Raw genomic sequence first — 16,438 nt, forward strand, 5'->3', positions numbered from 1 at the left:
TGGAAAGTTAGTAAGAGGTAAGAAAATAGAAGCAAAAAAGTACAGACCACTTTTTTTAGCAGTTCATCTGTGAAAGGGAAAAGAAATAAAGGAAAATACCTTTGAGAGTTTGACAAAATCAAGTTTTTGTTTTGTTTTTTTTCTTTTTAAAAGGATAAAAGAGATATGGGGAAATTTGTAGGAGACATTGAGGCAACTCAGGGAATAAGGGATGAGCTTAGGGAGGAGACTGGAGAGAACAGGATTAACAGCACGAGTAAGGGAGTTGGACTTGTCATCTCATCCTCAAAGACAGGAAAAAAAGGAAGAGAGAATGATGGATTACATAGAGGAGATCGGAGTCGAGTATAGGAGAAGAAGAAGATTATGATGGAGAACCTCTATTTAATCATAAAAGTGGGAGGCAAGGTCCTGTGTTGAGAGGATGAAAGAAGGAATGATCTAAGTGGTTTAGGTTAGAAAAGAAAGATTAGAACAGCTGCTATAGAGAGTATGGTAGAGGCAATCAGTAAAGAAGAAAAAAAAGATTGCCTACAACTGTGAGGACCCACTTGATAAAAGTACAAATTCTAGTGGACCCAAAGGGCATCCAGGAATGTTCAGCTGTGTATGAATAGGAGCAAAGAAGGTAGATGGTAGAAGGCTTGGGGCTTTCTGAAGGGAGTCATAGGGTCAAGCACAGTAATGTTGAGATCAAGAGCATGGTAGGAACACTGTCTCAAGTCTCTGCCCCACATAGGTTAGGCTAGTTTTTCCTTAAACAATATTAAAACTGTCCTTGAGATTTAATTGTCTCAGGGAACTAAGGCTCTAGACACTGATATAGCTTCCTGGTCACCTGAATACAGGATGGGCTTCCATTCTTCCCTCAGTTCTGACCTCAGAGCAGCAGCATAAACAGCATCAGCACAAGAGAGCTGAGCTTAATAGAATCCATGCTGCAACCTCAACAAATATCCTTTCTCCTCTCTGAATGTCAACCTTCCTTTGCTAATTGATATATGGACTACAAGTACTTCATATCATTCTAATGGTGAACCGGAGATGCCAGTGCAGCCTGAGCCAGGCCTAGCCCACTATAAAAGGTATAATCATCCCTGTGGGAGGTTGAGGCATAACAAAGATTTAGGTCATCAGAGGGTTGATGAACTAGAAGGCCAGGTTGTGCAAGGGGAAGTCTTCCAAAAGAAGAGAATAGATTGGGATAGAAAGGAAGACTGTGATCCAGAACTGAAACCCCCGAAAAAGGCTTTTTCTGTGTTAAAAAAAAATTTTTTTTTAAGAATTATAAAGCAATTTGAAGGAAATAAATAAGTAAAAATTGGTGAGAATTTTCTTTATAAATTCAAATCTGTGTTTTCATTGATGTAGGGAATTCCCAGTATGGAAACCTCCTCCACTGGATAGATAATTACAGATCTGTAATAGTCTTAGAGAGTTGCCTGGGGCACTGAAAAGTTAAATGATATTCCTATGGTCACACAGCTGGTTGTGGCAAAATATAATAGCTTCAAAATGCACTAAGGACACCCTATGTATCAATCTATCCAAGGGTCAAAGGATAGATAGCAAAAATTACAATAATATCCCAATTAATCCACAGACTTAATGCAATAAAATAAAAAACAATTCAGAGAATTAAACTGATAAAATTTCCCTTTTATGTTTGGTTTGGGAGATAATAGGGAGCCACTGGAGTTCATGGTTAGACTTCAGTTTTATCACTTTGACAGTTGGAAGATGGAGTGGAGAGAGACAATGCAAGGAGATCAAGCAGCAGGCTATTGCAGTAGTCTGCAGGCATATGAAGAGGATGAGCAACGACAAAAAAGTGAAGAAGGCATATGCAAGTGATGTTCTAAAGGTAGAAACCACAGGACTTCACAACTGCTTGGATATGAGGGGTGAGAGAGTAAGGAGTTGAGGATGACACCGGTTGAGGGCCTGTAGTAAGTGGATTGCAATCTGGGATTTTGTTGGGGGGACCTCCTTCCATTTGGTTTAGATTGAAACATTTTTAACTGTAAAACTTAGTAAAAAGGTTTGTGATCCATGCTGTGGCTGAAAAATTCATCAACCTGTGACCAAGCCGGTATCGAGTTATAAAGATGGTAGGTTATACAGCAGATAGAATGCCAGGTCTCAAGTCTGGAAAACTCATCTTCATGAGTTCAAATCTAGCCTCAGATACTTATTAGCTGTGTGACCTTGGGCAAGTCATTTAATCTTTATATGCCTCAGTTTCTTCATCTGTAAAATGAGCTGGAGAAGGAAATGGCAAACCATTCCAGTATCTTTGCCAAGAAAAAACCCAAATGGGGTCATGAAGATTCAGACATGACTGATCAACAAAATTCCCACATTAGAATGTGAGCTCCTTGAGAGCAAGGGCTGATTTTGTCTGTCTGTGTGCATCCCTAGTATTTGGCACTAAGTTTAATTATAAATGATTGTTGACTAACTAAAATATATAATTACTAAGAATTATCTAAAAACATTTTCAGACATTAAGTGACACAACCACTATGTCAGAGGCAGAACTTGAATTCAGAATTTCTGGTTCTGAAACTATGTCCTATAAGTCAGTTAATTAAATCAACAAAAATTTACTCAAAACTTAATATGTACCAGGCACTGTGCTAAGCACTGAGGACATAAATACAATTAAGCCCTCAAGGACCTTAAATATTAATAAGGAAAGTTAACAAATATGTTAATGATTCCTTGAACAGGAAGTTGGAAGGTGTGGGAGGAAGACAGGCACAATCACAGTGGCATGGTATGAGGATGGTCAAAAAGTATCGGGTTAATGGGTCTTTGTCTAGGTTAAACAGGGAGAATGTTCACCAATTAAAAACCCAGAGTTCCAGGGTAGGTAGGAACCTGGAGCACAGAAGTATAACCAGAAAGTACCTTCATTTCTCTTACTATCTGCAATTTGGAACCATCACTCATATGGTTGTTATACATTTTACAATTCTTTTTAAAAACTGTTGATATCATTTGTCAATAAGAGAATGGCTTTTAATTTTATACATTTATGTGAGTTTTCTATATATTTGGGCTATCAGGCCCTTATCAGAGTTATGCAAAAAATTTCTTCCCAGTTGACAGCTTCCTTCCTTATTCTAGCTGTATTCTACTTGTGCAAAAGCTTTTCAATTTCAAGGCACTGAAATAATATATTTTATCTTTTGTCATTGTCTCTACTCCTTATTTGGTTAAGAATTTTATCCCTTAGTCGTAGCTATAAAAGTCACCCAATCTTATTATTTTCCAATTTTTTTATAGTATGACCTTTAATATTGAGGTGAAGTAGCCATTTTGAACTTATTATTATAGGTAGTGTAACATGTGGTCTAAACCTAATTTAATACCAGACTACTTTCCAGTTTCCCTAGTAGCTCTTGTCAAACAAGTGTTCCCCCCACTAATTTACGTTCTCAAATGTGCTGAATATTGGATCAACTGAGTTCAATGATTTTTGGTTCTTACTTATCAAGTTTATTCCACCAATCTACTTTTCTATTTTTTAATCAATAGATCCAATAGTTTTAGTAAATACTGCTGTGTATATACATACATATATATAATTTTAAAACAAATTAAATTATAACAGAAAGCTTTTTTAAATTCTATAGAAATTAGTCTGCATCACATAATTTAGTTCTTAATTAAATACTACCATATTATTTGCTTGTTATTTCATGTGCATTTTGCTCTTATTTCCCAAAATATACTGTAATCTCTTCCATTACAAGAAGTACCTTATCATCCAAATAGCACTTAGCATAGTGCTCAGTACACAGGTAAATGTTTAATAAATACTGATTTGTGGGAGTCAAGATGGCGGAGTAGAAGCATGACCTTTCCGCGGCTCCTGCTTCCACCTTCCCCAATCAATGTAAAAAGGGGACTCTGAACAAATTTTGGAGCTGCAGAACCCACAAAATGACACAGAGAAGCTAACCTCCTGCTGAGGACAGCCCGGCAGGCCAGCAGGAATCGGACAGCGCAGTGCTCTGGGAGCCAAGCCCAGGCCCAAGTGAGCCGGAGGTTTTAGCCCCAAGGCAGGCCCTGACCAGCTGCTAGCCAGAGGGACTCCAGATCAGCAGCAGCTGTGGCTGTTTCCAGAATTATCAACACATAGATATGAAGGACAAAGTGAGAAGCCAGTGCAGTCTGGACTTTGGGACCCAGTAAGTGGGAGCCCGTGGCTTTTGCCCCGGGGCGAGAAGCCACTCAGACCCTTGCACAGCCAGCCAGCTCCATGTAGCAGCTTCAGCTCCTGGCCTGCAGAGTGTAGGGGGACCAAGCCACCAGTCTGAGGGGTAATCTCTCTTGCTTTAACCTGCTTGGATCTGGATTGCAATCTAGGGTGGAGGTCCTGGGGTGTGTGTCTAGCTTGCCAGAACGTGTGGAGACCTCAGAGTGGGCACCCATCTAATACCTCTGGCAGCTGAGAAAACCCCAGCATTTGGGATGAAAGCTCCCCTGTCTGATAGCAGAGTCCTACTGTGGCAAAAAACTCAGGGGTCAAGTGACTGAGGGGTGACATGACTAGGCAAAGAAAACCGCCCTGATGTTTTAGAACCAGAGGGCAAAATAGAGGTTGAAAGAATCCACCAATCACCTCATGAAAAAGATCCCAAAAAGAAAACTCCTAGGAATATTATAGCCAGGTTCCAAAATTCCCAGATTAAGGAGAGAATATTACAAGCAGCCAGGAAGAAACAATTTGAATATTGTGGAAACACAATCAGGATAACCCAGGATCTGGCAGCTTCTACACTGAGGGATTGAAGGGCTTGGAATATCATATTCCAGAGGGCAAAGGAGCTGGGATTAAAACCAAGAGTCATCTACCAGCAAAACTGAGTATCATGTTTCAGGGGAAAATATGGTCATTCAGTGGAATAGAGGACTTTCAAGCATTCTTGATGAAAAAACCAGAGTTGAATAGAAAATTTCACATTCAGATACAAGAAGCAAGAGAAGCATGAGAAGGTAAACAGGGAAAAGAAATCATAAGGAACTTATCAAAGTTGAACTATTAACATTCCTACATGGAAAAACAATAATTGTAACTGATGAAACTTTTGTCAGTATGAAAATAGTTGAAGGGAATAGAAATATATATATATGTATATATATATATGTATACATATATATATATATATATGAGGGTATATGGGCCTATGAATACATATGTGAATGTGTGTGTATATGTTTACAGGTATACATAGATAGAGGGCACAGGACCAATTTAACAGGAAGGGATGATACTTAAAAGGTGAAATTAAGAGGTGAGAGAGGAATATAATGAGAGGAGATGGGGAGAGACAGAATGGGGTAAACTATCTCATATAGAAGAGGCAAGGGAAAATGGTTACAATGGAGGGGAAGAATAGGAAGGCAAAAGGGAATGGGTTAACCTTATTCTCATTGAATTTGGCTTGTGGAGGGAATGAAATACACACTAAATAGGGTATCTCACCCTATAGGAGAGTAGGGGGGAAGGGGATGAGAGGGGGGATGATGGAAGGGAGGGCAGGCTGGGGGGAGGGAAGTTGGAAGCACCCACTTTTGAAAAGGGATGGGATCAAAGTAGAGAATAGAACAAGTGGTTGGTGGGATAAGAGGGAGGGATAGTCAGTCTTTCTCAATATAACTGCTATGTTATTGTTTTGCATTAGCCACACGTGTACAACCTATACTAAACTGCTTATCTTCCCAGTAAGGGTGGGTGACAAGGGAGGAAGGGAATGAATCTGGAATTGAAAGTTTTAAAATCAAATGTTTAAATATATATATAAAGAAAAAAAACAAATGCTGATTTGTTGATTTTAAAGTTTTATTGTTGACATCTCTAAATTTGGCCTCCCCTTACTAAAAGGAAGTATGCTATTAAAAATACATTTATTTACAAGACAACAATAGCTTACATTTGTATAATGTTTTATAGTTTACAAAGTTTTTTGTTTGTTTGTTTGTTATCTCAGATGATCTTCATGACAGTTCTTTAAGAGAGAAAAATAAACTGAGGGTCAGACAGACGCTTGTCACTTGCACAAGGTCACATAGCTTATAAATGGCTGAGCTGAAATTCAAATCAAGGCCTTCTGACTCCAAATCCAGGATCTTCCCTTGCCTCCTACACATATGTCAAGTATTTTCAAGGACTTAAAAAAAATCTCTGAGGCAAAATCTTTTTAATCCTACTTACCTCTGCAATCAAATCGTGCAGCTCTCCTTCACTGGGGCAGCAGCCCAATGATCTGATAATTGTACCGATTTCTCTGAAAAATAAAGTAAAATGAGTTTGTCACTTTAAAAAACAAACAAATCTTTGAAAGAAGAAGTTGTCTGACTTTCCAAGTAAATATCTTGAATTTTACTTACTAAGTTGTTAGACAGATTGAAATTTACATTGGTGGAAAAAGTCCTACGTTGATTTATGGATCCTTAAAGTTGTAAAGCTAATATGTGTATTGTGTGTGTACGTACATAGACACACACGTATGTGTATATGTATATACACATGTACATGTGCGTATTTGTGTATATACATTAAATTTTGTATAATGTATAAATTAAATTAGTTCTATATAAAATATTATATTATTAGTTAAATATAGAAATATTAAATAAATTAGTTATATGATATATTTATTGTGAATTATATGCATAAACATGTAAAAGTTAGTTAAATATTTGGGAGTCCTTAAATGAAAACTCTAAGAACAACTATAACAATATAAAGGAAAACAACTCTGAATGACTTAAGAACTCTGATCAATGCAATAACCAAACATAATTTCAGAAGAACAATAATGAAGCATACTTCCCACCTCCTTCCAGAAAGGTAATGGACTAGAAGTACAGAATGAGTCATGTCTTTTCATACACATCAGGTGTGAATTTGTTTTGCTTGGTTATCCTTATTAGTTACAAGGGAGAGCCTCTATGTATTTGTGTGTGTGTGTGTGTGTGTGTGTGTGTAGGGGGGGTGTGACAGTGAGCAGTAGCTGATAGTAATAGTAATTCAAAAAAAGAAAAATTTGTCACTGAAACACTTTTTTAAACACATAGAAGAGAGCAGAAGGAAGTTCCAGAAGGGAGCACAGAAAAGCAGGGCAGTTTTGTTATTATTGTGTGTGTGTGTGTACATACACACACACACACAAATATATGTGTATTTAAAATGAACTAGATAACAGAAGTTTGTGGCTTCAAACTCAATCCTCTTCTTCTGTTCTTTATATTTCAAAATGTTCATATTTATCCCGTGACATAGAGGCAGCTAGGTAGCCAGGAGTCAGGAGGACTTGAGTTTGAATCCATCCCCAGACCTTGTGTCCGTGTGATCTTTGGAAAGTCACTTAATCTCTGACTCAAATTTCTTCAACTGTAAAATGAGCACAACAATAGCTGTTGTGAGGATCAAATAAAATAATATCTGTAGACTGCTTAGCACAGTGCCTGGAACATAGCTTAAGCCCTATACAAATGAGTATTCTTTTCTCTTATTAAGTTTGCAATAAAAAAATAATTTTTAAAAAAATTCTATGAATAGATCAATTTGAAATGTCCTTTCCTTCCCTGTGCCTCTGCTCATACTGCTCCCTAGCCCTATAAGGTCCAACCTCTCCTCACCTGTTCAGGTTTTACTCATGGTGAAAAGTTCAATTTGGATGCTACCACAAAGTCTTCTTAAACTACCCTCTCCCCAGCTGGGAAGGTTATTGCCCTTAGGAACTCACATAGTCATGTCATGGGTCAGACTGACCACTGAGACACTCTTTGCTTATCTCCTAAGGAATAGTCTCCCATTGCCAATATGGCAGAAATGACAATACTGCCCAAATTACCAGTCAAATATGAAGGAGATATTTTATAAACTTAAACAGCGACAAAACATTTTGGATAAATAAAAAGGAAAATAATGAGTTCTGTTTTGGACATGCTGAGTTTAGGTATCCAGTTTTGGGTATCCAGAAGGAAGGGCTGTTGAATAGTGTCAAATTCTACAGAGATGTCAAGTATGGTTCTGTATACATATATACATTATAAATATAAGATCAAAAGATGGTAGATTGGGGAAGGAAGGGCACCACTATATATTAAGAAGGTAAGAAAATCCAGGAACCAGAGTGGAGTGAACACAAAGAACATCTGGGAAAAGACTGACAGAGGGGAAAAACAAAAATAACTGTCATCACAAATTACTAAAGGACACCTGGAAAAGAGGAAATAGATGAGAAGTTCAGGAAATATATCACAAGCCTGGGACAGAGGTGGGGGGCTTTGATTATAAAGACATATGCTGGCCATTTCTTTCTCTGCTGAAAGCAGAGCTGCTAATAACTTCTCAGCTTCCCTTCATGATACTTTCATCCTTCAAAAAGTAGAAAAAACAATAAGGGAAGATTCTAATCTGGATCATATTCTCACCACTAAGAAGGAACTTGCTGCTGAAATTAACTGACTATAGAAATTAAGGGACTTTGGGAGGTAGGAGAGAAGTGACCAATCCCTTCTAAAATTGCGATGGAGGAAAGGATATCTGCGTGTAATCTCACATGCACCCTGGATTTAGTGAAGAGATAGGAAACTCTCAAAAATGAAGTTTTGAGGGGTGGCTTGGTGGCACAGTGAATAAAGCACTGGCCCTGGAGTCAGGAGGACCTGAGTTCAAATTCGACCTCAGACACTTAACAGAAAAACTAGCTGTGTAGGGCAGCTAGGTGGCGCAGTAAAGTATCGGTCCTGGAGTCAGGAGGACCCAGTTCACTTCTGGCCTCAGACACTTAACACCCACACAAAAAAACTTGCTGTGTAACCTTGGGCAAGTTACTTAACCCCAATTGCCCTCCAAAAGGCAAAAAAAAAAAAAAAACTAGCTGTGTGACCTTGGGCAAGTTACTTAACCCCAACTGCCCTCCAAAAAGAAAAAAAAAATGAAGTTTTTGAAAATAAAAACTGGAAAAATACCAATAAGGAGAAAGAACAAAGGTTATCTCAAGACATTTTTTTAAAAATACATAAAGAAGATATTAAAAGGTCAGGTATCAGAGAATGAATACAAAAGCCTAACATGATCCAATAAGAATATAGTCATTAGATCTAAATTTTAGGATACCCTAAAGTTGTTGAAATGAGCTAAGGACAACAACAACAAAAAAAAGATTTAGGTTTCGTAGGTTTTTTTAAGCTGTTTAAGAGGGAAGAGGAGGATCAAAGAATGGCCAGGACCCCTGCTAAGGGTGGATGACATGTTTATAAATGACATCAGAGAGAAGGCAGAGTTACTCACTTCTTAATTTTACTCTGTCCTGTTAGCCAAGAAGAATAACCTCTGGGATAGGAAAGGACAGAATAAAAGAGGTTCCTAGGTACCAATTCCAGTACCTTAGATAAGGGGTGTGCTGGTGAATATTTAATAATTGACACAAGGGGGATGGGGGACTCAGGGAGGGAATGTGCACCAGGATATGCTTTTTTTTTTTTTTGCTTTTTGGAGGGCAATTGGAGTTAAGTGACTTGCCCAAAGTCACACAGCTAGTAAGTGTGTCACGGATGTGAACTCAAGGCCTCCTGACTCCAGAGCCAGTGCTCTATTCACTGGGCCACCTAGCTGACCCAGGACATACTTTTAAATTTAATCAGCATTATTATTTTCTCCATTACTTTGCTAAGTCTAGTCAATCAAGGAAACAATAAATAAAACCTTAATTGGAGTGTTTGCTGATTTCCTAAGGAAAAATGCTCACATTGAAAATATAACATGTAAGAGCACACTCCTGCCCTGAATCTAAGTCTCCCAGAGGAACTAGAGAACTCTGTATAGTCAAAGAATTTATGGATATTTGAAAGATCATGGAGAAGAGGAGAGATATAATTGGAATTGAAAAGGACCAAATGCTTTGCAGATTTTCAGAAAAGAGAAGTGTTTAAAACTGTAAGCCAAGGAGTTTCATGCCTATTCCTGGCAAAATTCTAGAAAATTATTCTAGAAGTGCTATTCTTCTAAAAAGTTACTATTAAAGGACATGGTTAATGAGTATCTACAGACAGAAACAGCAATCACAACAGCCAGAATGGTTTTGTCAAGAATAGGTCCTATCAGAGACAAGTTTTATTTCCTTTTTTGGTTAAGATTACTGTCCTGGTAGATCAGGGAATGCTACATTTTTGCAAAGGATTTAGTCAATCTTCCCCACCATGGGGTGGGAAGGGGAGAATAGAGATCTGTATATTAGAAGGCAGTACAACTCAATCAATTAAGAGCTGGCTGGATGGCTAGAGAGATCAGCAGAAGATTAAAACTAAAAAAGATTAAAATTTTAAAAAGAATGGCCAAGAGCTTTAAGTCCATGTTCTATGAAGTTCAGTTGAAAGAACTAGGAATATTTAGCCCGGAAAACAGAAAATCACAACGGGGTGGGGGCATCACAGCTCTCTTCAACTATTTGAAGGGGTGTCATGTGAAAAAGGCTTTAGATCTGTCCTGTTTGGCCCAAGAGGGCAGAACCAGGATCAATAGGTAGCAGCTTCAAAGAAGCAAATTTAGGTTTGTCAGGAAAAAAAAAAAACCTTCTTAACAAATTGAGCTGTCCATAAGTACAGGTCCTCAGTGTGAGGCTGCAGGGCTGTTTGCAGGAATGTTGTAGGGAGAACTCCTAAGGTCAATTCCAAATGTGAAATCATGTAATTATGTGAAACAATGAGGCCACCAGATTTAGCAATTTATCAATTGCTGGCAAACTTGGGGAGAACAGGTGAGTGACAGGATTAGAGACATGGTTGCAAGGGGCTGAGAAGCCCATGGGAGATTAGGAATTAGAGGAATGAGTGGAGCTGACCCTCTCTAGGAGTCTGGTTGTCAAAGGGAAAAGTTACACAGGATAAATGCTTGAAGAGATGATGGTAGGATCCAGTGAAGGCTTTTAAAGGATTTTTTGTTTAGTTGTTGCTCAGTCATGTCTGACTCTTTATGACCCCATCTGGGGTTTTCTTGGCAAAGATACTAGACTGGTTTGCCATCTCCTTCTCTGGTTCATTTTACATATGAGGAAACCGAGGCAAACAGGGTTAAGTGACTTGTTCAGGATCACACAGCTAGTGTTTGAGGCTAGATCTGAATTCAGGAAGATGATCACTCTGCCACCTAATTGCCCCTTTTAAAGATAGGGAGGATCTAGGAACGTTAGCAAGGAAGAAGCTAGTGAATAAAAAGAGACTGAAGACTAAGAAAGGGAGCAAGTTCCCAAAGAAGACAGAAGGGGTTGGGATCAAGGACAAAAGCAAAGTTCTTGGCTCCCTCTTTCTCTGAGCCTGGAACAAAAAAGGATAGGTTATAGAATGATTCTGAGGACATTTAAAGTGTAGGATTGAGAAGAGAGAGCTCATGATAACCTCTCTTTACATAAAAAAAAGTTTCAAGTTGTCAGGTTATTAAATCAGCTTACTTTATCACTATAAGAATGGTAAACAGTTATTAAACACCTGTGCTAAGTGCTATATAGAAGACAGGCAGGCACAGCTGTCATTTTATTGTGGATCTAGTCCCAACAGATTATTTGAACTCTTATTTCAAACTTTTATTGTTGTTGAGTTGTTTCATGACCCCATTTGTGGTTTTCTTGGCAAAGATACTGGAGTGGTTTGCCATTTCCTTCTCCAGCTCATTTTAAAGATGAGGAAACTGAGGCAAACACGGTTAAATGACTTTCCCAGGGTCACACATCTAGGAAGTATCTGAGGCTGGATTTGAACTGAGGAAGAGGAGTCTTCCTGACTCTAGGCGGTACCTCTTTCCCACCCCACCCCACCTATCTACCACTGTACCACCCAGGTGTTCAATCTACTTCAACTGGCAATTTAGGAAGATTAAAAGACTGGGCTTTAGATGGCTACTGATAAGTACAATGAAAACAACTCTCCTTTGAAGAATAATCAAGAAAAAAAATGAGCTTAAATTTCATAAAATTGCCAGATCTTTTTGATTATCACTCTTATGTGCAATGAATACTAGAAGACACTACCAAGAAAGGCAGTAGGATCTCCCTGAAAATAGCAGAGGCAATAATCTGCATCATGTGGTTTGCTCTTATTGTCATTATGAAAAATAATAAGAGATAGCATTTATTTATATAGCCCCTACCACATGCTCAGCACTGCTCTAAGTGCTTTACAAATATTATCTCAATTGATCTACATAATAATCCTTGGAGGTAGGTGCTATTATCACTCCCATTTTCCAGATGAGTAAACTGAAGCAGGTAGAGGTTTAGTGATTTGCCCAGGGTCCTACAGTTGGTAAGTGTGTCTGGGGTTAAAGTTGAACTCAGGTCTACCTGGACTCCAGGCCCAGCTCTCTATCCACTTCACCACCCAGTTGCCACTGGGCTGCATGCTAACAACAGGGAAAGTTGAACCAGATAAGGTCCTGGAGATTGACCCAGCTAAATAATGATATAACAGGGATAGGAACTGGACTTGGAATTTCTCTGCAGCAGGATATACTCAGATGAGTATATCAACCTCAACCTATGCAGATAGGTATGTTAGCACATTCTTTGCTAAATAGCCTAAGGCAAGGAAAGGTTAGATGCTGTGCTACCCAAGGTCCTAGGGTCAGTATGTGTCATAGGCAGAATTTAAACCCAGGGCTTCCTAGCTCCAAGACCAGCTCTCTATCCATCATTCAGCAGGTGCCCTTTAGTGGTTCACTTTCAGGTGGACAACAATAGTCCAGGCCATAGGGGTGGGGAACTTTGAGATCACATATGGCCTTCTATGTCCTTTGAGTCCAAGTTTTACAGAACAAATCCTTTTATTAAGAGGATTTGTTTTGTGAAATTTGAATTCAGTCAAAGGGCCACACTTGAGGACCCAGAGGGCCACCTGTGGCCTTGAGGTTGCAGGTTCCTCACCCCTGGTCCAAGGTATTCATGACAAGATTCCTTAATGACACTGTTAGCAGTAAATAATTGCAGAATATTTTAAGTAGCACATTATATTACTCCAGGGGCAAACAACCCTTTTTTTGTTTTTGAAAGGGGTTCACCAACCAAAAAATGTTGGGAACTACACCATGTTATGTCTCAGGAATACATGATAATGTTTAAAATCAAAGAAAAAAAATTATGCTTTGAGTCTTAGGCAATCAAAACCAAATAGAAACAGTGTAAAGAAAGAATCTCCCTGACATTATAACCAAATATACTAACAGGATCTTTATTTCTAAAATAATCCATGCCTCTACTGCTTATTATTTTCATCAATACCATTCAAAATAAAATTACTTAGCTATACCTTAGTTCTGGGTTTTACACTGTCAATACTGGTGACATGATAGCATTGCCTCCCAATTTGCCTGAAATATAAGAATTGGGGTCCAAGTAAATTAGAATTAAAAACTAGGGGGCAGCTAGTTGGTGCAGTGAATAGAGCACCAGCCCTGGAGTCAGGAGGACTGAGTTCAAATCTGACCTCTGACACTTAACACTTGCTAGCTGTGTGACCTTGGGCAAGCCACTTAACCCCAATTGCCCTGCCTTCCCCCCTCCAAAAAGCAGGAAAAAAAAATTAAAAACTAAAAACTGGCTAACACTGGATGTCATTTTTCAGAACCTAAAAAAACTTAAAAGAGAATACTTAAAAGAGAATCTGAATGAGAGGTAACATTAGTATGCCTCCTCTGCAAGCAGGAAGAACAACACGAAAGCCATTCCTTCCTCCTCCCTCCAAACGACAGAGACAAAAATTCTGTGAGCAGCTCCATTCTGTAGAAGCTTAGTAAATACTGATTCTGTGATTGACTCATGCTCAGGACCATGCCCAAGCTGTCAAGAATGAGCAGTGACCAACTGTCTAGAGCTGAGCATCAGTTCCTCAATTAAGATGCCAATCTGGCCTCTGACCAAAAAAGGTGAGAGCTCCTTTAGGTAGGTATTATCCAGCTTCCGTTAGGTGAGCATACTGATCAATAAATAGCTATGTAAAGGGTGGCTATCAAGGGAAAAAAAGGAGAAATGAGGAATGATATTTACCTTACTAAGTTCCCACAGATTCTCAGGATTTTTTTTTAAGGATTAATGGAATGAGATGAGTTTGTTTTAAGATGCCCCCATGCACTTGAGTTCTAACCCCAAGATAGGTAGGAATACAGGGATTTAGAGCAATAATAAAATTGTCCCATGGATCCTTTTATTCATTCTCCCTTCTGAGATTCAAGGGCGAAGGAGAGGAGTCAAACAATCCTATGATCTCTACTCCCACTATAATCTTATTGCCAGGAGCATGGGGAAGCAGCAGAAGGGTGCCAGGTGGGTCCTGAAGAACTCCAGATGGTAACTGAAGGGAGCTGGGAGCCTGGCCAGTCCAGAAGAAATCTTACTGCTCACTGTTTAGCCCCAAGAATAAGCCGGGGGGGGGGGGGGGGGGGAGGGGGGGGGAGAGGGGGGGGGGAGGGGGGGGGGAGGGGGGCGAAACGCAGACAAACAAATAATATGGGGAGGGGAGGGGGGGGGGGGGGGGGGGGGGGGGGGGGGGGGGGGGGGGAGAGGGAGAGGGAGAAAGGAGAGAGGAAGACAGAACATAGGGGACAACAGAAGCCAGAAAAATATTAAAGAACTTGTTTGAGGAAGATATCCAAAAGTCTAAAATGGAAAAAAGATAAGAGTGGGAAGTTGGGGGGGAATATAGGAAAGACAACAGAAAGATAAGAAGGTAAAATACAGAAGACATTAAAGCAGAGAGAAAAATAAAAAGAAATTAAACATATGAATTACAAATTTATCATGCAATAAAAGATGAAACAAAAAACATAAATTTTTTAAAATAAAAGGAAATCCATGCTATATTATGATGAATAAGCCTAGTTTGTTCCACAAACTGAAATTTTTAATTAAAGGTGAATTAATGTTGAAAATCAGACCAAATCAATTTTTATCTTATAGGAAATAGAAACTTACTAGAGGTCAAATACATTAAAGGCTGGAAAGAAATTCACTTTCTAAAATTCTAATAAATAGAGTCAGCCTGGTAGTATAGTGGATAAAAGAACTGACCTTGGAGCCTGGCTTCTGCCAATTACTAGCTCTATAACCCTGGGCAAGTCACTTGACCTATTTTCTCAGTGATTTCAGAAACCTCCCTAAACTATGTATTGAAGAAGAGGTACTGAGCTGCCTTAGTAGACAAAGTACCTTACCTGAGATCTGTACTCTAGTAAATATACATATGTGACACGTGCATGTATCACACATGAATATACATGTGTATATAAAACATAGGATGATTGAGCTGGAAGGGACATTAGAGACCACTGAATCTAATCTGGGGCCCTGAGAGTTTATGACTTGCTCTGTCATACAGCTAATAAGTATCTGGGGTAGAATTTGAACTCAGGTCCTCTCACCTACAGGTTCAATGTCTCTTGGTCCTAGTCATTTTGGAAGAGGGCAGAAAGGCATCTGGCAGGAAATCAATCACTACTTATATAGTCAGTCTGTGGTTTCTGATTCCCCCACTGCTACCTCCTTTTCTGCACAAGCTATTTTCTTGATCAGCTATTTCATGTTTGTCTGTATTTTTATCAGACATTTAATTCTCTATCTCTGCTCCTTAAACAGAAATCATATGGTCGTTTGCAACACTTGTGAGAAAAGAAAAATTATTTTCTTTTCAAATGCTTTCTCTTACAGATGCCTGGTGGTCCAGTGGAAAGAACACTAGGCCTGGAGTTATGAAAACCTGAGTGCAAATCTGCCCTCAGACACACTGACTAGCTGTGTGACCCTGAGCAACCCATTTAACCTGTCTCAGTTTCCCAAACTGCAAAATGGGTATAACAGCACCTACCTTGCAAGGTTGTTGCAAGGATCAAATGAAATAACATTTGTAAAGTGCTTAGAAATTTTTTTCTGCCCATCTTATTCAACACAAGCTATTACTTTTAAGGGTCCTTGGGAACAATTCAAGGGCCCCTTTTTCTCCTGTTATGCCTCCCTGCTTTTCTTATCCTAACATATTGTAAGGGGACTTCTCTTCTGTATACAAATATACACAACTGTAAAATGAAAATCAAAGCACCTACCTCGAAGGGTTGTTGTGAGGAACAAATGAGATAATATCTGTAAAGTACTTAGTGTAGTGCCTGGCATTCAGTAGAGCCTATAGAAACAATAATTCCCTTCCTCTCCTCTTATATTTAGTATGAAACAGCTTTTCCAACTATTAAGTGTTTCACCTGAGGAAAAGTTTGTAAGCTAAAATGAAAAGCAGTCATTTCATTTACGGAATTTAGGGCATTCATTTTAGAGCTGGGGTCCAAGAACCTGGACATCTTTCATATTTTGGTTACTGGATTTCGGTATAACTGGCTTTTTAAAATATTTCAGTAAATGGATTTCAAAATCATTGGTTTCCT

At 38.9% G+C, this 16,438-nt stretch overlaps 1 protein-coding gene across 4 annotated transcripts in view; it reads right to left on the reverse strand.

Annotated features, from left to right (window-relative positions):
* The window catches only part of EFCAB2 (EF-hand calcium binding domain 2), a 151,039-nt gene that overhangs the window by 38,550 nt on the left and 96,051 nt on the right, over positions 1-16,438 (reverse strand). For all 4 annotated transcript variants that reach the window (XM_069069150.1, XM_069069148.1, XM_069069149.1 and 1 more), the window contains exon 4: positions 6,227-6,299. In XM_069069150.1, coding sequence (XP_068925251.1) covers positions 6,227-6,299 — 73 coding nt within the window. The remainder of the gene's footprint in view (positions 1-6,226; positions 6,300-16,438) is intronic.

This window comes from Petaurus breviceps, unplaced genomic scaffold (assembly GCF_028583685.1).
Source record: "Petaurus breviceps papuanus isolate PSGF00001 unplaced genomic scaffold, PetGlider_PUasm1.0 90778, whole genome shotgun sequence".
NCBI lineage: Eukaryota > Metazoa > Chordata > Mammalia > Diprotodontia > Petauridae > Petaurus > Petaurus breviceps.